At 46.1% G+C, this 22,739-nt stretch overlaps 1 protein-coding gene across 7 annotated transcripts in view; it reads right to left on the bottom strand.

The window, feature by feature from the left end:
* SFMBT2 (Scm like with four mbt domains 2) overlaps nucleotides 1-22,739 on the bottom strand; it is a 228,824-nt gene that overhangs the window by 204,611 nt on the left and 1,474 nt on the right. For 3 of the 7 annotated variants that reach the window (XR_004682235.1, XM_035021689.1, XM_035021694.1), the window contains exon 1: nucleotides 1,364-5,511. Coding sequence is in view for 6 of the 7 variants with exons in the window: in XM_035021689.1 (XP_034877580.1) it covers nucleotides 1,364-1,463 (100 nt within the window). In the remaining variant the exon portion in view is untranslated. Of the gene's footprint in view, nucleotides 1-1,363; nucleotides 5,512-20,423; nucleotides 22,035-22,739 lie in introns of those variants that run through there. The other 4 variants (XM_035021691.1, XM_035021695.1, XM_035021693.1 and 1 more) reach the window with 3 other exon arrangements.

Genomic DNA, 22,739 nt, shown 5'->3' with positions numbered 1-22,739 from the left:
TGACCCAAGCCGAAGGCAGATGCTTAACCATATGAGCCACCCAGGCGCCCCTAGACAGACTTTTTTTTTAAAAAAAAAGCGTATTTGTACTTAAATGAGAGTAGAATTAGGGTGAACCTTCCGCCTATGGGACTCAGTTTCCTCAGAAGAGAATTTCCATACTTCCACTGGGGGACAATGACTCAGCTCTGCTTCTAGAAGTTTCCTCACTCCAGCTTATGTACAGAAAAATCCCAAGGGGGCGGGTGGGGAAACTGGGCTGATTCTGAAGCCGACACTAACATTTTTCCACATATTTAGGCAATAACTTCAGGGGTTTCCAGATTTTTTGCAGATAAAGATATAAATTTGAGTTAATGCAGTAAATCCAATGAAATCGAGCCATCTGTAATTTTGCCATTGACAGCACTCATCAGAATATGAAGACAACCATCGTGACTTCTCTGGATAAGGGTCAAATCTCCCACTGAATTAAGGATCAACATTTTGTACACGAATTCACCAGAGCAAACGTTCATGATCCAGACAGCTAAGCTGTCCTGATTTAATTTGCTGTTATGCAAATAGAGCAATCCTTTAAAAGAAGGAAAAAAAAAAAGTGTCTTTTTAAAACGGACTCTTGTGTAAGCATTTAGAAAAAGAGACACATAAAAATTCATCGATGAAATACTAAAATGCAATCAAAGACTGGTTAGGTGTTAGGTTCCTTGAAGGGAGGAACAACTATACCACGGATTCACATGACCTAAATTTCTTTCCCATTAGGCACTTCTCTGAAAGCCGTGCTCAAGGTTTCGGAGAGGAGTGGGGGTGCCGGCATCAGTGCCTAGGCAGAGCCCGCTGTCCTGTCCCTCTGGGCACAAGGGACACAAGCTGACTTTCCCACCTCCCCTGCAGTGGTGCCAGCATGAGACAGGTCCTGGTCCAGAGGTTCTGAGCAAAACTAACAGCTGTGTGTTCGGAGCCAGAGCATGTCACACTGTTGATTCACGACCCTCAAGCTCTGCTTACCCCGTAACAAAAAATTGGTGTGGCATGAATCCGCAGAAAGTGCACCAGCTCTTTCTAGAGCTAGCATGAATGATATATAAACATTTACTGTGTTAACCACTGAGATTCTGAAGTGATCTGTCACCTCACTGCAACCTACCCCTCTCCATCTAGTATTGGAAATACTACATTTTGAGCCAAACTTTGTGTAACTTTCAAGCTGCTCTATGCTTATAAATATGACAGCAAATCCTAGGAACAGGCAGTGCGAGAGATCTCGAGATGTCTGCCCCATTGTTTCCTGAACATTTTCGGGAAGGTATCAGTCACTAAATCAAAACGTCAGAGAGAGATCCAGAAAACAAAGTCCCACCTGAATCGAGACCTCCATTACCGCTTGCTGAGCTTTGCTGTTTTTCCAAGGGTGAGGAGGAAGGGTCCTGCATGCTGGAAGCTGACAAGCTGCTCTCCATGCCTAGTGAGTAAGGATCCTCTTCTCTTAATGCATCCTGCAGCAAGAATTACCTAAGAGCAACCAACAAAGAAAAAAAAAAAAAATCAGAGCACCTTGATTATATTCCTTTGTTTTTAAAGTCCCCTCCAAAATAAGAGCATCCTGTCAGAGCTGCTACCAGGTGACTATAACATGTAGGATGCCACGTAATGCTAATAACAGAAAATACCCACACACGGGTGAGACGTCTCGGGTGTCCCAAGCAATGCGCGACCGGACCCAGTTAAAGTACCGACGTTTGCCAATGTGCTTTCTGACCAATTAGATTTTTCCTATAATAGCATGGCTATTCTTCACTTGCATTCAGATACGACAGGTGGAAAAACAGGTAAATGACAGGCGCTTCTCACAGAACCTACAATTTGGTTCATTTACATTACAGCCCATGAAACAGCCAGGCACGCACCCCCCTAAGGGTCGCCACTCCTAAGGGTCGGCCGCTGACCTCTCTGGTGTTTAGACAGACACAGCCATGCGGGGCTTTTAAATCTTTCACTCATTCAACATCTACTTTTATTGCACACATAGACGAAAGATTAAATCAGCAAAAGGGCAAGGATGCATGAAGAAAACCATAGTGCCTCTACACCTATAAATAGAATATTTTGTCACTCACATACAGTGAAATACCTTTTAAGAATACCACCCCCTTTTAAACCGCTAGCCACATGCACTCGTGCGTGTGCGAGTGCACACACACACTCTCTCACGTGCACACACCTCTTTTGGTGCTATTCAGTTTGCTTTCCTGGAAAATTATTTTGAGGGGGGGTCAAAATTAAAGGTTCATAAGAGGGTGTAGTCATCGGTGCAATGGCAGGAAGAAGACAGAAAACTCTACCAGGAGGAGATGGGCAAGGTACCAGGTACACAGCATGGGAACTTAACCCAGCACGTATTTATTAGCTACCTGTTTATATAAAATACTATGGCAGACGCTGTGGGGGCAGGGATACAAAGCCATTTCTCAATCAAAACACAAAGAAAGGAAATACCTATTTTAGAATAGGAACCATGGAAATGTCCAGACTGCTTCTTCCAGCAGCGACCTATGCATCTTGCTGGTACGAAGGTAAGTACACAAATAAGCAAATGAAATGACAAATTATCAGGCAAACATAACCAACCGGGAGATTATCTTTCACTCATCCCACAGTCTCTGAGCACAGGTGCTTTTTCTATTTTCTGAAGCAAAGTGAGGCTGTGCGGTCTGAGGAGAAGTCAGGATGAGAGATACAATGCAAGGCAGGGCTGTCCCAAAAAATAGCAAAGCACTGGTTAAAAGGCTGAAATGGTTTCTTGGGTTTGTTTAAAAGCCACATCAAGGATCGGTAAATACCACATGCTCACCGGAGCGCTGCATGGGGCCGAGAAAGCAAGGCAAGCCAGTCCTAACCCCGCCCTGCAGCAACATCTAAGACCAACGGTGCAAGAAAACTGGGTGCGCACACGAACGACTTAAACGTAAATAGAAACTCAGAGTGTTTGTCTTTTTTCTTTAAATGAAAGATTAAGTAAAGGAACCCGTGGAACAGATAGACGGGTTCCAAGATGCTTTAAAACAGAGGGCATTGGCAAACCCAGCACTTTGCACACTGAGGCTGACTAATTTTACCCCAGCGACATCAGTTTGCTAAAACAACGTACACGATGACAGGCAGAAATGTGTTCTCCTAATAAGAACGCTCCTTTCCGAGTCCTATCATGACACAGACACTGGTATTTGTGGGGAGCCATGGTTCTGGAGATCTCCTCCCCACGGGGCTGCATGAAGCCGACCAGAGAGGAGAGGGACAGGCCGCCAGGGCTCCCTGCAAGTTCTCGTGCCCTAGACCTGGATGTTACAGCGGGTGGCGGTACTCACCAGTGTGTCTCCAGCGCCACCAGCATCCAGGAGCAATGGCCAATGCCATCTGCAGAGAACTCGCCTGTTGATAAGCGAGTGTGGCCAGCCCACCAGAGACCCAACAGCCAACAAGCGCCGGGTGCGAGAACACGCGCAGGGAGCACGCAGCGGACAACACACACCTGCCCGCAATGACGGAAGCATGTGTGTGAGTTTGCGGATCACCCGATCACCTAGATGGGGACACCATGCCCACCAACAACAGGGGAAGACACGGCACCCTCTGCAAAACACTGCCTCCCTCACGGATGTCCACTGGAGTCTGTCAGGGACATTTCCAAGGATGGGGGGGTGCAGAAGGACAAGCAGCTGAACGACACAGGAGGGGGGACACTTGGAGCCAACAGAGTATCACAGACAGCCCAGAACAGAGGGCATCCACACTGGGGGCACGCGCTGACCCCTTACAAGCTGGTCAGCAACAGGGAACACTAGAGACACAGAGAGAAGCAGAGATCACCACGAGGTTGTGGGGGCCAGGATTGGAGAATGTGCTAGCAGAACAGACTCAAGGCTGAACCCCAAGCAGAGGAGAATGGTTTGCCAAAGCAAGGACCCCAACTCTGCAGGCAGGAGTAGACACCGCAGGATTCACTGCAGGGAGTGCAATGATCTGATTGATCTGTTCCAGAAAAGTCGCTCCAGCCAGACAGACGGACAGACGGGGACACAACTGAAACAGGACCGTGTGGACGGAGGTCTGGGGAGAAAACAAGGAAACAAGTGCGCGGCGTATTTCAAAAGTACAATCCACAGGACGTGGTGCAAACGACCCAGGAGTCCCCCCCGACATTAACAGGGTGCGATCTCTTCACAGCTTGAAGGCAGTTTCCTAGAATAAATCCCTTTCCACAGCTCGCTCTCAGCAACGCATGGAACCTAGGCAGTGCCTCTGGAAATAAACATTACCGGAGAAATCACATTAAATAGGGGAATGACAAACCCGTCCACAGAAATTTACTTCCGATGGACTTTGTGGGGGTAGCAAATCTCCCTGGTGAAAACTGACCCAGAAGCTCTGCAAAATGAAAACAGGATTTTGAAAAGCAAATCCTTTTCCTGCCTCCAACACCCTCACCCCCCAAAAAGGGCTATTTTTAAAAGGAAGCATATTTCATTTTGATTCTTAAAATATATATTAGTTTCAAGACCAAAGGTAAAACTGTCTATTAATGAAAGTACCTTTTTTTCTAAAGACATGAAAAGAAAGCTCACAAAGCTGGGTTTTTAAAGGGTAACTTCCTGTTTTTTACAATACACTTGTGATCCTATGTAAAGTTAATCCCACTCTAATTGGCTCCTCTCCTCTCTAAAGTTGTTGAACAACACAATTATAGTAACTTGGAGAGTAACAAGGCCACGATCTAGCTGTGTGACCTAGGCAAATAACTTGACCTCTCTGTTCCTCTAAACCTCTCATGAAAGCTTGATTAGATGTAATCATTGGGCCCTTTTCAAATCTAAAGTTCTATGAATCTACCAGAGCTTTTTTCAGTGTTTTATTTTTCTGCATTCAGATTACCTGTTTATCTGAAAGAAATTTTTTTTTTTTAATCTGAAAGAAATTTAACAGAACAAGCATCCTCCCCTGTTAATTCTTTTCTGCCTCCTCCTATCATTTGGAGAATATTCAGAGACGGTTAAGTAATTTTAGCATAAGCCAAGCAAAGTCTTGTTAGGAAGAAAATGGGTGGGGAAGAACACTCACTAGATAGTATTCTAGAGCTAACCAGAAATTATTAGGGGTTTTTACCTATTTTGAATTATCTTTAGGCCAGCAAGGTCCAGTAGAATTTTCTAGACCTGCACGGTCCAGTACAGTAACCAGGAGCCACATGTGGCTACTGGGCCTTTGAAATGCAGCTAGTGTGAAAGAGGATTTCAATTTACATTTTCATTAATTTTAATTTAAAAGTCGTATCGGCTGCCGTATTAGGGAGCACAGCTAGCCCACCGCACAGGTAAGCCAGAGTTTACTATATTTGAATTTGGAGCATGTCCCAAAAATAACCATCAATTCTTGGCTCTCTTGAAAGTTTTAATTTAACAATAGCAAGCTAATTAAAAGAGAACACAGGCATTTTAAAACCTAAGAAACTTCAAAAAGAGACTTAACAGCTTCCCCGTGATATTCCACAAACATTTCACAACGAACGTTCCAATGTAGCGGATTTTTATAGAATGTGCTGCATTTTTGCATCAATATAATTTCAAAGAAGAAACGATCTAATAAGCTAAAGCATGTGCATCACACGAAAATCGTTTCCTGTTTTCATTCATCTATAAATTCAGGAAAATCATTCCAGCTCAAAAATGTAATCAGGCATAAAGTTTTCCTGGGAAGGAGAAAGAAGAGCCCATGAATGTAACTATTAAGAAATCAGTCAAGTATCAATGGCTTATAGAATACTCATTAAAGGGGGAAAAGTTTGCTCAAGTTTTTATGACTTCTTGGGGACTCAGCTCTCTGCACTTGCCCCTGACCAGATACTGTAAAAAAGGATTTGGGGACTATAAAGTAAGACATCAATTTAAATGCACCTAATCAATCATTTTAAATAGAACTCAAGGGTAACATTATAAATATCAAAAAGAAAGCCACATCAATGAGTGGCAGAGTTATTCTGTAAGGACAAGTGACAAGGCTTTTATTTACACAGGCGACTGCAGAATGTATTTATTTTGGCGAATGACACATCACACTTGCACTTTTCCAATAATATTTACTTTCTTCCTTCCCATAAAAGGTATACACACTCTGTAGAAATCTAGGAAAATAAAATTATAAAGGAACACATTAAAGTCACTTGTCACTCTAACACCCAGGGAGAATCACTTTTATGTGGATAACAGATCCCCCTGACAGCTTCTCTGCAGGGTTTGAGTTCATGTAGAATTTAGAATTTTAATTCTTGTTTCATTTACCATTACACAGGAAGCATTCCCCCCACGTCGTTAAAATTCCTTGAAAACATGACTTGAAATGGTTGCACAATTTTTATTATAATATGAATACAGTAATTTATTTACCATTCCCCTCCTACTGACCATTAAACTTTTTTATTTTTCCCCATCATCGTCAGTGCTGTGCTGGTCATCCTCAGCCGTTAATGTTAATGCACCTCTGATGTGGCCTTCCCATGCAATCCCAGAGGTGAGATGAGGGGCCAAATGCAGGAACAGATCGAAGCCTCACAACCCACACTGCCCAAATGCTCTCCAGCCCACAGGACTCACTTGCACCGCACTTAGACTGTGCCTAGCAGTGACGACAGACTGTATCTGAAGCCAACCCCCTCCAGGCCATCAGCCGCGTTTCCTTTCCCCTTTTTCAATGTGACATTCAAAAAACACAACATGCCATTGTAACATGCTACCCTCATGTGATAACCCTGCTCATCATATCCTTCCCACATTTTAACTGTTGGTATTTCATATAATTTTTAAGAGCGCTCCATATTCTATGTCACAAAACCGCTGCAAATATCTTCCCCAACTTTCCTTTTAGTGGCTCCTTTTGATAAAAGATTAGTTCTTTTTCTTAACTTAGTCAAATCTATCCATTCCCTTGATTTTTCTAAAAATTGTATTTTCTTTCTTTTCTTTTAATGAGAGAGAGAGAATCTTAACCAGGCTCCATGCCCAGCGCAAAGCCCAACGCGAGGCTCTACCTCACAACCCTGAGATCATGACCTGAGCCTAAATCAAGAGTCGGGTGCTTAACCAACTGAGCCACCCAGGGACCCCTAAAAGTTGCATTTTCAAAAAAGCCCTCCCCCCACCCTGAGACACCAGAAGTCTAACTTCTCTGGGATTCCAAGGCTTACACTTAACTCTTTAACATAGGGGGAATTTCTGCTCAAATATTCTGTGAGGGGCAGCTCTGGGCTGTCCCCTCCCGACCCTCCCCCCAGCACAGGTAATAACCCATTTGTATCCCATTGGGTTTCCACATTCTGTCTTTATCATATATTAAAAACTTACGCATACAAGGCTGTGTTTCAGTGTACCAAAACTTCCTTGAATTATGAGAAAATTCAGAGAAACAGAAGTATGACTTGTATCCATATATTCCCCCTTAGTTCAGCAGCCATTATATTTGGAGTCCTTTGGGGTTGGTTTATAAAGGGACAACCATGATTTTGCACAGCCTGAAATGCAGTCTCCTATGACTTTATCATCACGAGGCATTTGACCGTGAACGGATTACTGTGTATCTGAAAGACACACGGGTAGAAATTCTGTGCATCAGAGACTGCTCACTGTCCCTCCTCCACCCTCAACATCCACTTTCCCCATCATCTACAGAGAGGTGTAAATGGCCAAGGAGTTGGATGTGGTCGTGCCAGATGGATGGCACAACCGAATCACCTGGAGGGCTTGTCAAACCTCAGGCTGCTGGGCTCTACTCCCAGAGTCTCTGATCGATAGATCAGGAGAACTCCCGATGCATTCGTATTTCTAACAAGTTTCCAGGTGCCGCTGATGCTGCTGGTCCAAGCACTACACCTGGAGAACCACAGCTTGATGAAAAGATTTTTGTCTGGGGTGCTGAGAAAGATAAAGTAGTTCTGCATCAAGAGATATTTAACATAGGTGTACTAAAAAAAATACATATATTTCTGCAAAGTCATTTACATGTGGAGAGGGGAAGGTTGGTTCTTTCAGAAATAGCTCTGCATTAAATAGTCTTGCATGATAAGTAGTGTTCCTTACAGAATGCCAGTTACCTCAGTTCCATCTTACAAAGTCAAGCTTTGCTACACCATCTGCCGAAAGGAGTTACAGTTTATCAAGATTGCATCATGTTGACTCTTCGTCGGGGACCCACGCTCTTAATGGATCTATGTATCTGACCGAATTATTTTTTGCAGGTCTCTTTTCTCAAAAAGCAAGAGGAAACTGGGTTGTACAATCTCTAGGGACTCTTCCCATGGTGTCCCTCACTCCTCGCAATGCCCTTCTCCTTCAGATCCCTTGGCTGATTGCCATGGTGTTCATCTCCACACTGCTGATAACTCACTTATGAACTTCCCAGTTTCTGTCATCAAGTCATGGGCTAGCACTCAGCCTGCTCTTCCTCCCTCCCGCCCTTCGCCTCCTAGCAGGTGTGACCCCGAAGCTCTATGAGGACGTCCCAGCTGACCCCGCAGCACCCTGGGACTGTGTCCTTTTCCTCACACAACTCTGCCCTGGAGTCAGTCATGACCTTGTTCTTTCCACGTCCTTAGTTTTAACATACTTATCACCCATTCGAAAGAACGCAATGTTTCCACTCACTGTGGAATTCTCCTCTCCATAAACTGAGATATATAGGCATTTTGTTAATCTCATCTCAAGAACTTTCCACCAGGGCCTCTGTTCTGCTCCCATCCAGACGAACTGCCTTCTATGCCTGGCTGGCTGGCAAACGCCATCCTGAGACCTTGCTTCTCTCTCCTTTGTCACACAGCCTCTCTTCTGGGTCCCATGTCTTCCCCATTCTCGCTTTTCTCCCTTTTGAGGAGGTATGTTCCCTAAGAAAGGATTTAGGTGGAAAACATGAGGCCTTGCATGGTTGAAAATGCCGTTAACTACCCTCACGTTGGAACTAGTAGTTTAGGTGGGGAAAAAACTTCCAAGGTCAAGGGGTGCCAGGGTGGCTCAGTCGGTGAAGCATCTGCCTTCGGCTCAGGTCATGATCTCAGGGTCCTGGGATCGAGCCCCACATCTGGCTCCCTGCTCAGCTGGGGAGTCTGCTGCTCCCTCTGCTGCTCCCCCTGCTCATGCTCTCTCTCTCTCTCTCTCGCTCTCGATCTCAAATAAATAAAATAAAATCTTAAAAAAAAAACCCTCCGCGGTGGAAAAAACATCTCGCAGAGTTTCAAGGGCTTCTGTCCACCGTCTCCCAGCTTCCACCGGGGAAGTCTGTCAGCAGCCCAGTTACTGGGGCCTCTGAGCTGAAACTTCTCAATGACGTGCCTACTGACGATCTGCTTGTGGCTTCAGGGCACACTGGCTTCTTTCAAGTTTAAAATTCATGTTCTTGTGCTAGGATATTTTCTTGAATTACTACTAATTTCCTCATCTCTGTTTTCTGTTCTTTTGCCCAAATATTCAATCAAATGTCGGACCTCCTCAATCTGCTTAATTTTTTCTTTTATGTTCTGTCGCTTTTTCTTCTCTTTTTTTTTTTAAATCTTCCACCTAGGATCTATCATCAGCTTCTCCCTCTAGCTCTTCTATGGAGCTTTACAATTTAATTTCACAAAGCTCTTTTTAAATTCTCGTTAAGACTCCCTTCCCCACCCTATCCTGTTCTTGTTACCAGGATGCAAAGTCTGCTATGACCTCCCTGTGGTGATTCGTGATCTTCTTTTAGAGATTTTTCTTCTCTCCTTCATAAGAGAAGTTATTTTGCTCTCTTTGTTGGTTTTGGTCTCTACTTTTTATGTTAGGTACCTTCCTCAGAAGATTGGTAACACTTTGTGGTTCTCCTGTTTAAGAGGGGGGCACTGAGGGGCTGGCTGGTATCTCCAAGCCAAGTGAGGCTGTCAATCCTGGGAACCCATCTGGAGGTCAGCTGGGTCATTCCAAGAGGAAATCCCAGCATGAGTGTCTTTACGTCTTTACTCCCAGGTTGGTCAACGTACACTGAAAAGGATTCCACCATATTCCATTATAGAAGGGCTGGGGTCTCTGCCTACTGTCACCGGTTTAGAAGGGAACATCTCAAAACACACACATCCCTTTCTTCCCTGAGATGAGGCACGTGCAGTCTCCAAGAAAGATCCCCCTCTTAAATCCAAAGCAACAGAGGAGTCCAGCTCCAGCTTCAGATCTCCACTTATGAGAATCAATAAATTCTCTTCCTTCCTTCCTTCCTCACCCCACTACTGACTAATACACCACTTCTCCATCTTGATTTTGTTTTATAAGACATGAGGAATGTTACACTCTTACTGTGCAGAGACAATTATCCAAACTCAGGTGAAAACATGAAGCTTTTTATTGTAAGTCACGAGGCTGCCTCCAAAGGCTTGCAGCTCACAAGGGCTCATTTAGTGAACTGCACTGTATTAGTGATAAAAGAAATGTCCCGTTTCTTTCAGTTACCCAGACTTTTCAAAGTGATCTGCCTCAAAGTAGTTCAAGAAACTTGCGATGTAACTACTTAACATACTCATAATTTCACGCTCCCTACTCTGAAGTGAGAAAAGGTTTGCAGTTGTTCATTTCTTCACATGACTCAGAAAAGCAAATATTCTCCAGATAGAAAATAAAATGGGAAGGTCTAAACTCAAAGCTTATGAAATTCCAGACATGCTCTAGCTGCCCATGGATATCTAGCGTGTCTAAGTAGCACAGAAAACGACCTCATTTCGTACTCGGGAAATCTCGAAATGAGCACAGGACACCTAACCTGAGCTAAGACCTTTCAAAATATTTCAAATAAAGCGGAAAATATCAGAGGATTCTGAAGGATGTGCAACCTAATTTTTTTCCCAAATCTGATCTCTGAAAAATCACTACTTCCATCTTTGGAAGAAGCAACATGCAAATAAACAGCCAAATAACAGCCTGAGATCTTGAGAGTGGCTACAAGAACCATACCTGTAAAGGGCTTTGAAGAAGAAAAGCCATGTTAAGGGCCTGGCGCTATGATCGAGGAGAGCCTCCTTCTATTTATATCCACCCTGTCACCGGATCCAGCCTGCTAATAAAGCCTGACTGCGCCCATCCCCTCCTGACTCCTAATAGCCAACACGCAGCCTTTCTAAGAAGAGACAGGTCCTGCCTGATTCCATCATCAAGTGAGATGAACTGATTCTTTGGGGCACAACGTTCATGAAATTCTGCCATCCGCCACATACTCAGAGCTTGATTCACCTTGATTAGGACAGCAATTTACTGGCCATTTGTCAACCGGGCTTCGTTGGTTTTCACTCTAAATAGATTGAAATCTGACACAAATTGCTGTCCCCGCACAAGAAATGCTAATTTTTTACAATCAGATTCATACCTCAATCCTGGGAAATAAGATATGTGGGGGAAAAGAGGTACTCCAGGAGAAAACACCAGGGCTGGCTGGCGGCAGCCTGCGGTTCCCACAATAACGTACCGTGTCTTCTAATTCATGGTTTTAACTGTCACCTCTTAACCTCCCAATCAAACGGCATGTATTACTCAAGAGTAAAGGTGAACAAAATCAGTGCTTCCAAAGGGACATTATGCAACATGAGAAACACGGCAGCGTCCCAAGCTACCTGCTCAAGAGAAGAGAAAACCCAAGCAAAGGGCAGATGAGCTGTGCACTGGCTCAAAAGTTCACTTACTAATTTACTATTTACCTACAGATTATTTAGGGACCCTTTACTACTTATTGGCTCTAAAGAAGGATGGCGCCTTGAAATCCCCAACGGAATCTACTATGCAATAGGTCTTTGCATCCAGGTGGTGATAAAGGGTTTCTTGCACCAGAAATTTGCTTCCAAGCCACCAAGGTTAAACACGGTCCTCACGTGACCCTAGGACTGACATGAGATACTTTACACCAAAGAGCCTGGAAGGGCCTTACGATAAAAAAGCATGATTTTTAGAATTAGCACAGACATCGTCCCACGCGGTCCTGACATCTTGAACTAAGCCTGGGGTTTCCCTGTCACCTACAAAGACTGAAATGAATTAGAGCATCCATCCAAGCCTCTGACAAAGCTAAAACATCCTTCATATTTTACAGGAGATGTGTATCCCACATTACATGCCCATGTGTGGAAGTCACTAGCCCATGTGCCGTACGTATGATCATGAGAACTCAAAAAGCAAAGAATTCTGACAAGGGATCTTTCAGTAAGCTAGACATGCGTAGATAATGTCTAATCATCAGCGCCTAATTTTCTGAGGGGATCTTACGTATCGGTTACTTCAAGCAGCACAGATACACAGCAATGATGCTTGAGAAATGCCACACACACTTCAAAATGTCTAATGGAAGCCAGCCTGGAGAGCTGTGCAATCTCCTCGGGGATTCATAAAACAACTAGAGAGCATTTCAGGTGTTTACCTGAAGCCATACCTATAACCATAAAATTGGGCATGAATCAAATTTTATAAATCATATCATTTAAATGCATGAAGGAAGTTGACTCCAGTGGTGTCCCACTGCATATCGTTATGCAGTCAATAAAAACACCCTAATTTAGCTTTGTTAGTACAGAACAAGGGGAAGTAATTCACGGAGATCTGGCCTTTACACTGGAATGTAACGATCACTAAACCAGAATGTACCCTTGGCCTTCTAACCGCAACAAGCAACACTGTTATCATCTGCCAAACACAGGGCCTGCTCTAAAAGTCTCGCCTCCCAGGCACACAGTTCAGGGAATCTGGGTTTTCACGGACCTTCCTTGTTAAAACAAAGCGTATATGGGAGGAGACAGTAATAGAGCCTCCCCTCAAATGGAATAAAGACTCAAAAAAAACAAAATATTACCCATGGTCTGAGCTGGATCCCGAAAACTTTCGTAAAAAGAGGTGGGTCAGGACCTAAATGCCCAGCTGGCTAGTCACAGACTTAACCTGATACACTGCATTAAGGCATTGAGGTTCCGTAGCCACAGAGGGATGGAAAGGGGAAAGGTGTCCTGCATTTTTCAGCTAGTTGGGAAGGATAAAGCATATTTAAAGTTTTAAAGACAATGAATGACAAGGGCCAAAACAAGGCTCCAAACAGTCTCTGCTATGCCGCTTAGAGTCGTCCTGCCTCCTGCAAGCGTAACGTCAGCACGGAGAACCATGACTGGTGGGTCTGATTCCAGAGTTGGCTGTTTTTCTGGACCAGGGGATGTCACCTCGCCTTACCTGACATCACGGACACACCCTTGGCAGGGGTTACACACACCAGGGCATGAGGCGTTGGAGGATCTCAGAAACTGTCAGCTTCAATACAAAACATTACCCGCGGCATTCTGTTTCATTAGCACACTGATGTTAATGCTTCTCGCAAGATTCTGGGCCTGGCGATGGACTCCTCCCAGCGTCCCACTCAGCTAGGAAAGCCCTGTCCTCGGAAATGCCTGAAGAAAACATTGATGCCTAAAGAAATCTCGCCTGCCACCAGATAAACATCTGAAAACTCACTCCCACCCCACCCGCCCTCCAAGAAAACATACATACATACATACATACATACATACATACATACATAAAAACGCTGGGAGGTAAGTCTCTCAAACACACATCTTGTACACACTCGGGACTTTAAAAGCCTCTGTGTAACTAGGCCACGTGGAAAATGAAGACTGAGAACCGCAAGTGATACGAACAAAGACAAAACACGTAGGATGAGGATGCAGTGTTCGGCGACCAAAATTGGGCTGACACGTCAGTGTCAATCATGGCCAATCAGTTTGAGCAAAACGAGCAAAAACAGGATCCAACCTACAGCCTTCAACAGGCAGCCAGAGGCTGGAGTAGTGATTTTGCATCTGTTGTTCGTCCGTTGACAAATAAAGACATCATAAGTACAAAAGAGTAAGTACGATCAAAGCAGATGAAGTGTAACTTAGTGAGTTAATATCAACAAGGATATGAATGCATAAGACAAGTAGGCTTCCTGGAAAAGTACATGTTTGCAGTCTGGACTTCCGCTGTGTTAATGACTTCTGTCCTCCAAACCCTCCTTTTCCTCCCCAGGTACCTCCATGCTAAGGCTCCTATTTCCCTCGCTCCCACTTCTCCACCTTTCAAAAGGCAAATCCAGCTTCTTCCCTGCAGGAATAAATGCACACAACACAGTGATCCAACCGAAACGTTGGCAGTGTTCTTTGTCCCCTAATCCCCCTTGACTTTTTCTGTCCCTTATCTCTACTCATTTTGTGGGACGTTTCTGCAAGCTCTCCACAGTGCTGGAGAAGCAACGCGTCTCTTTCAGCAAGAGTACCAACTGGAAGCCTGTCTGGAACAGTCTCTTAGGGAGCTCTGCCTTTTTTCATTAAAGACCTCTAGCCTGGGGCGCCTGGGTGGCTCAGTCAGTGAGGCGTCTGCCTTCAGCTCAGGTCAGGTTCCAGGGCCCTGGGATCAAGTCCAGCATTGGGCTCCCTGCTCAGCTGGGAGTCTGCTTCTCCCTCTGCCTCTCCCTTCCCCCTGCTCATGAGCGCGTGCTCTCTCTCTCTCTCAGATAATCTTTAAAAAAATAAAGACCTCTAGCCCACGCCATGCACCAGTTGGCATCATTTATATCAGATGATAGATCCCCTCTTCCCTTGCATGTCCAGTGTTTGTGCTAAGCACATAGACAAGTTGACTACGAGTGAATCCTCAAGATGACTACAACCAAAGAGCATTTTTTTTTAAACCACCCAGACGGAAACATCCTTTCCAACGTGGAGGTAGGAAGTAAAGGCGTCCTTTGCAACAGTAAAGTATGTAGGAGAGAGATTTTTTTCTCTAACAAAAAGATAGCATATTTGTCACAAATCCGTAAAAGTAAACCTGGCTTTCACTTTTTAAAGCCGGCCTGTAAAATATATTTGTACCTAGCAAGAATTCTATCTGCCATTCATGGCAGGAAAAATCGAAAACTGGAAGTAGAGGGAGGATTAAAGGAAAGTGACTTAGCCAAGGTCACACGCACACACATACACCCCCCTGGAGCCAGACCAAGGGTTCTAAATCCCTAAGCCCGGTTCACTCTAACCATGAGACCGTAGCTTATCTTCCTTTAGTGCACTTCCTAAAATAATGCCAAAAGCCAATTTCCAGAAAAATCCTGCTTACTTTGGATTTGGCAAAACTCGACATCTTCTCCTGAGCTTTAAAGGAGGTGAAATTAATATGTGCTCGTCTACAGCAAAGAAACTTTGATGGCCAGCTTCGAGCCTGAGGTCAACCTCACCATGTGCACAACCCACTGACAAGAGCAGAGTGGGCACAGGAAGGACCATGCTTACCCAGGCCTCACACAAGGAGCCGCTCTGAAGTTTTCTGTTTCTACTCAAGAAAACAATAATGTAATAAAAGACCAAAATCTTAAGTTGAATCTAAAAGACTACGCTCATCGGTAGCCGACACTAGTTAGAAAAGAAGGGCACCTGGGTGGCTCAGTGGTTAAGCGTTTGCCTTTGGCTCAGGTCATGATCTCAGGGTCCTGGGATCGAGCCCCGCATCGGACTCCCTGCTCAGCATGGAGCCTGCTTCTCCCTCTGCTTGCTGCTCCCCCTGCTTGTGCGCTCTCTCTCTCTCTAATAAATAAAATAGAGTCTTTAAAAGAAAAAGAAAAGCTACTTAGAAGGGAAAATTCTAGCTCTCTTCCCCAGCTGTCCCAAGGTCCTTTGGAGTTCCACTCTCCACTTGCCTACGACTTGAGAATTTTTCCACTTACTCTCACCTACGCTGGTGTGGGAATGTCTTTCAGAGAGGAGAGAAAAAAGGAAACTGATGTGTAGGAAAACCAATTACCTTTTAATTAAGCTGAAATTTCAGAAACACAACACTTTTCAAAACTGTAATGGCCAATTCACATGACAGGGAGCAACATTCTATCCCAACCCAGGACACTGAATATTTTCACTTCTACATTTAAAAACAGAGATTTAGCTTCATCTAGAGGCTCTGCTCTTCCATGACCATCTGAAATAAATGTAAACAGAAAATGCTCTAGTCTTCCTGCACTGCAAATCAAGTTCAAAAAAAAAAAAACCAACCCTATTTATATGATGCCCTAGAACCTCTCCAAAGACTCTATCTCCTTATCAATAAAATAAAGATAACGGCACTCACCTGCAGCGATTAAGTAAGCTAACACATTTAAAGTGTTAGACACAGTGTCTCACACAGTAAATAATCAATATACAACAATTACAGTTTCAAAGACAATGTAAGACTAGGATTCAAATCCACACTCTCTCTCTTGCTCTAACTTGCTGGCAAGACATTACTTAAAAATATTTAAAAAATAATAATAATAAAAGATTTTTTTTTCTCAGCCAACAAAACTTCAGGGAAAAAAAAAAATCACAGGATAAAAATCTGCCCCATCTTCCCCATCCCACCAGCTCCAAAATGGTCTTCTGTTGGCCTTACTCTACAGATTATCACCATATGCTCTCACAAGCACGTTATCTACCAAATGTGTCATTTTTTTTACAGAAAATCAAAAAGAATGAAACAGAAAAGCATAATGGATTCTTTGTTTCATCAGTGTCAACGACATCTATCTTATCACAAGGACAGAAAGAAACCTAAGTGACAAAAAAATAAATAAAACTTTTTGATTAGTGAATATCATCTTATCAAAACCAAGGGACCTGACTATCGGTATATGGTGAAACATAATCATGTTTTAAAATTCACTAGGCGCTAACCAGATGGGGAGTGTGATGCTGGCATCTTTACATCACAATACCCTGACATGATCCTGCAAAACCGATCCTTCAGGGTCTTGTTCGGTGACTTTATATGAATCCTATAACATCCCTTGTTGTACTGCAAGCTCTAAACTGAATACCTTCCCTTATTTACAATATACAGTCCTATCTCATTTACATGGACTTCAACACAGCCAACACTTGTTTTAGCCAACAAGATCATTTTTCTTAGGAGTTGTCCAGGACATGTCTAGTCTTACAGAGAGAGGAAGTATAGCTGACTCTTAAATTCAGGTTTGAACTCTAGGTCCACTGACATATGGATTTTTTTTTTTATAAAGTACACTACTGTAAATATATTTTCTCTTCCTTAGGATTTTAATAATGATTTTCTTTTCTCTAGCTTACTTTATTGTAAGAATATGGCGTGTAATACAAATATAAAATCTGTATGAATCAACTGTTCACAGTATTGGTAAGGCTTCTGGTCAACAGCAGGCTCTTAATAGTTAAGCTTTTGGGAAGTCAAGCAACACAAGAATTTTCAGCTGGGGGCGGTGGGGGGAGTTGTTGCCCCTAACCCCTATGTTGTTCAAGGGTCAACTGTACTGCCTAGTGGCTCAACCTAAAGAGCAGGAATGGGGACACCTGGGTGGCTCAGTCAGCTCAGGTCATGATCCCAGGGTCCTCGGATCAAGTGCCACATGCGGCTCCTTGCTCAGTGGGAAGCCTGCTTCTCCCTCTCCCTCTGCTACTCCCCCTGGTTGTGCTCTCTCTCTGACAAATAAATAAAATAAAACCTCAAAAAAATAAAATTAAAAAAATAAAATTAAATGAAGAGCAGGAATGGTAAATGCAACATCAGATCTAGTTCTTTTACTCCCCAGGCTACCAGGAGGCTACAGTCACCCACCCACACTATAAATACTAGCAGAATGAGGTCCCAGCACTCACCCTGTCTGCAATGGTGGGGTATAGAGGGTTATGTGGAATAGTCCCTTCTAGTCCTATGAATTCCTAAAGCATACTTGAATCAGGTACTTCTTTATGACTTCTTTTCAAAACCACAATGACCTAGCCCAGCCCATGCTATTACAAAGATTATACACGAAGGCTGGGGCACCTGAGTGGCTCAGTTGGGTAAGCATCCAACTCTTGGTTTTGGCTCGAGGTCATGATCTCAGGGTCCTGGGATGGAGTCCCTCTTAGCACGGAGTATGCTTGAGATTCTCTCTCCCTCTCCTTCTGCCCTTCCTACTCGTTCTCGCTTGTTCTCTCTCTCTCTCAAAGAAATAAATCTTTTTGGGGGCGCCTGGGTGGCTCAGTCGTTAAGCGTCTGCCTTCGGCTCAGGTCACGATCCCAGGGTCCTGGGATGGAGCCCCGCATCAGGCTCCCTGCTCTGCGGGAAGCCTGCTTCTCCCTCTCCCGCTCCCCCTGCTTGTGTTCCCTCTCCTGCTGTGTCTCTCTCTGTCAAATAAATAAATAAAATCTTTAAAAAAAAAAAATCTTTTTTAAGAAAGTTGAAAGATGGGGCGCCTGGGTGGCTCAGTTGGTTAAGCGACTGCCTTCGGCTCAGGTCATGATCCTGGAGTCCTGGGATCGAGTCCCGCATCAGGCTCCCTGCTTGGCAGGGAGTCTGCTTCTCCCTCTGACCCTCCTCCCTCTCATGCTCTCTGTCTCTCATTCTCTCTCTCTCAAATAAATAAATAAAATCTTAAAAAAAAAAAAAAGAAAGTTGAAAGATTATATATGAAGGCTCCATTTATGTGTGCCTCCATCTCCACACCTCACTTTTGCAGGGCGTGAACGATGCCTGCCCCCATACATACACAGCTTCTTTCCCTCGACAATGTCACCACTTGACCCCTGCAGAGGGAACTACAACCCACCAACTGCTCTCACAAACGTCTTGTTGAGCCTCAGTCACCAAGGCCTGTACTCCTTTCACTCTACGTAGCAGGCATGGGGCTGACAGATGAATCACTTGAGCACGCCTACCAAGATGTGTTGAATCACTGATTTTTTTCCCCCAAATAGAAGCATGGAGATCTGAGTGAGACTCCAGTCTGATGCATTTATTTTGTAGATAAGGAAGTTGAGGCTCAGAAAAAAAATGCCGTAAGTGGTCCAAGGTCACAAGGCTAGACAGAAATACCTCCTAAGTAGAACCCAGGCCTCCTGATTCTGTCCTCTCCTCTGCCAGGAATCTTCCTTACAAAATCAGGTGGTTAGATCCTGGGTCACCAATGAATGTGCAGGTTGGTTTGTTATGACAAGTTCCCTAATTTTTTTTTTCATATTTGTAGAATAGGGACAATAAGTCGGTACTGGGGCAATGTAGACATAAGAACAGTTTATAAAAAATACAAAATGTGCCTTGAACTACATATCCTAATTTCATTTTGGGACAAGAACCTTTTATGAACTCTTCTTTATGACCACTATACTGTTACGTCGTGAACTCCAAAAGTTCCAAATAGTGAAATACTATCAGACAAAGGTCCAAGCTGAGAACCCTAGAACTGGAAGTCATTCAAATCCCCACAGTAGACCATTTTGTACAAACTATTAAGAAGAAGGACAACAAGGACGAGGAGGAGGAAGAGAAGAACTCTTTTACTTTGATACCCTGACAAAAACTTTTCAGTATTAAGTATAGGCCCTGCAAACTATGCATTTCCATTGCCCGGGGTTCTTCAACCCCCAAAGCACCTTGTACCAATAAAATGGCACCCTCATTCACTTACTTCTCAGAGCAGTGTTTCCAACACAGAGAGGTGGCAAGTCCTTCATGAGCACCAGTACATGGAGAAAGGTGAACAATGCCACCTCAGCTAGAGTGGGCAGAAACAGGATTTGATAAACCTTCAGTACTCCCAGGACAGCAAAGGAAGGTCTTAGGAAGAGAGGCTAATCCTGAGATCACCCAGGCTCTCCTCTTTCTTCAGGAACCTATTCTGGTTTGTTTGTTTTTAAGCAAGAATCATGAACCTAGGGATTTATACCTAAAAAGGTTTAAAAAACAAAACAACAAAAACAACAACAACAACAACAACAAAAAGGTCTATGGTTTCTGCAAGAAAACACGAAGAGGAAAAGCTCTCTCAGATCAATGACTCCCATCATTAGTGAAATTCAGGTCCCAGCAGGATGGCCTGTTGGAAGTTCAAGGTGCTGGAACCCTAGTGGGAAATTCTTCTCTGAGAGCCAGCACTTCTAGAACAACACACATCAAAGCAGGGTGGACTCTTTTCTAGGGCAGGGGCTGCTGAATCAATCACCCTGCCGCTGGGCAGGGGTTTACACCGCCAGGAGAATGGGTCTTTAGCACAGTCCAAACTTTGGTAGGGCAGGGGAAGGTTTCTGGTGTGCGTGGGTGTGCCCCTCACCCCTTTCAGGCAGGTGGCTTGGTCCCAGCGCCTAGCTAAAATAAGGATCTGAGACATATTTATTTATGGAAGGGAGGAAGCAGCGTGTGTGCCAACTTAATGCTTACTAGGGAGAAAGTAGCAGATCTCCTATCGCACAGGAGCGCCTGGCCAATTCCTTCTGGCCACCAAGGCCTCTTCCCTCCCACTCTGTACCCGCTCAACCTCCCTCCCCACCCCCAACCGCCTCCCCAGAATGCGGTGCCGAATTTAAGCCGGTTTTCGCGTTTTCTCCGACCTGGTGAACCCTGGATCCACTTGCTTGGTGTAGACACGCGAATCGGTCCCCCAGGTCCCTTGGCGTCGGTGAGAGGGTGGAGGGGTGAGGGAAAGAGGACGGCAGCGGCGATGGATGCGGATTCAAGCAGGGTCGGCCCTGGTCGAAAGCGGTTTCCCACCAATAGACTCGGATCCGCGGCGGCCGCGCCGCTGGAGCCGACAAAACGCGGTGCGGGGCCGACGCTCTCCGGAGCCGGGGCTGCGCGCGGGGCTGGGGGCCCCAGACCTGGAACGCGCCCGCGGGACCCGGGGACGCAAAGGAGGGGACGCTGGGGTGGTGAGAAGTCTGACTACTGCACCGAAAGGGGAACGAGCATCCGTACGACCAGCGCCTGGAGCCCTGCTCTTCCCGGAATCCCACCCAACTCTAGAAACCCAAAGATCCGAAAATTCCGAAAGCGAAACTGCAAGCGGGTCTCCAGAAGTTTGGGAACGGTCCCCCAGGCTTCCCGGCGTCTCTCTGCACTCCGTACACCACAGATGCCGTCAAGGCCAAGCGCCCCTGGCGGTGGCGATCGCTGCGCACGGCCACCATCCGCGTCCCCGGGGCACCTCCCTCGGTTTTTTACGCGGAAAGGGCCCCAGCCCCGACCCGCAACCCCAGCCCCAGCCCGGGTTCCGGGGCGGTGGTCGGCCGGGCTCCTGCCGCGCCTCCCTCCTTCCCGCTCCTTCCTACAAGAAAGGGAAAAACTTGGGCCCTGCGAGAATCCTGAGGAATGTTCTTTGTAATCGGTTGTATATTCGCTTCCACGGCACAGCTCGGTGCAAAATCGCGGGTTTCGGGGCGTTAGAGTGAATTGTGCGCTTGTCAGCGGCGACGTCAGGAGGACGAGGGGAGGGGTTCCCGGCTGAAACTGCAGTTTACAAGCACAGAGCCATTTTAGGCTGGTTTCCACTTCAGCGAAGCCCACGGGAAAGCTGTCCCCGGGAGGACCCGCTAGCCGCGCACGCTGCAAGGGCCGGGGACGCGCCCCGCTCTCTGCCCGGGGGACCCACCCTGTCTTGGCCGGAGTGTCGCCGACCTCTCAGCCCCGCCAACCCAGGTGGGAAGGAAAATCTGCCGCGGGGTATCCAATCCTAGTGTCGCCTCCCCTGGGCCCCCACCCGCGGGACACTACTAGAGAGAGGCCTCTCCGGCAGCGCGGCGTCTAAGGGGGAAGGACGAGCTGACCCTATGGATCGCCCCTCTAGGCCCCTGTAAATGCCCTGAGACCCCGTTACTGCGCTAACTACAGACCTAGCCAACACACTATCTTTTTAACCCTGAGATTTAAACACGTCTTGGCGCACTTGGCCAAGGCGCCATCAGGTTCGCCGGCCCAGATAAGGTCCCCAGAACCTGCCCTCGCCAGGCCCGGGGGACCGCGCACAGCCGCCGCACGGCCCCCTGTCCCCTGGGTCCCTCCCGCGCGACCTCCGCTCGGCAGCTGCGTCCTGGCCACTGGCGACCCCTGTTGGAGATCCCTGTTCCTAGCTTAGCGAGCTCGGGTTTGCTTGCTTCCCCTCCGACTCCCCTTACAGGCTCCGACTTTGCCCCCAAACTCCAGTCCCAGACCCTCCAGGCCCCAGAAGCCGGCCTTTCTCGGACACCACTCAAACCCCAATGCCACAGCGCCGCCCGCTTGCCTGCCACGGCCGGGGAACGCCCCACTCAGATCCAGCCTTCTCGCGCTGGACCTAAGCTAGGGACACTTTCTTCCGAGACCACTTCTCCCATCCCCCACCTTCCCTAGAGCTCAACTCCAATCCAAAAGCAACTCCTCGCTTCGACCCTACACACTTTTCCGCCTAGGTCGGTGTGCCAACACCTTTCTGCCCCACCACTCTCCTCCCCATGCCTCGGCCGCGAGGCCCCCACCGCCAAGTGCGAAGTGCCCCCAGCACACACAAAACCCCACAGGCGTCTGCAGCCCGACTGCACCCAATACCCTAGACAGTTAGTCCTTTTAATAAGCACCTCCGCACTCCGCCTACTCCGGGCTTCACCTGCACAGAATCCAACATACAGAGAGCTTGTCTCAAAGAAAGCCGAAATAAATCATCGCCTCTGCCCTCATGTATTTTGCACCACGTGTCAGCAGTTTGTCACGTCAAATCATGGCAGAGTCTGGTTCCAAGACGCACACACACATTCGGGGCGTATCTCTTTGACACCGCCCCCCACAACTGCACACACCAGTATGCACACCGATCCAAAGACACATGCAGCAGTTGTGCTCGGATGCCCCAGTCTGGACCAGCGGCACCCCTTCCCCCCCCTAGCAATGGACTGGAC

Source organism: Mirounga leonina, unplaced genomic scaffold (assembly GCF_011800145.1).
Source record: "Mirounga leonina isolate KUSES-001 unplaced genomic scaffold, KU_Mleo_1.0 Mir_175, whole genome shotgun sequence".
Classification (NCBI taxonomy): Eukaryota; Metazoa; Chordata; class Mammalia; order Carnivora; family Phocidae; genus Mirounga; species Mirounga leonina.
The sequence above is the reverse complement of the archived record's forward strand: the minus strand, read 5'-3'. Positions and strand labels throughout refer to the sequence as shown.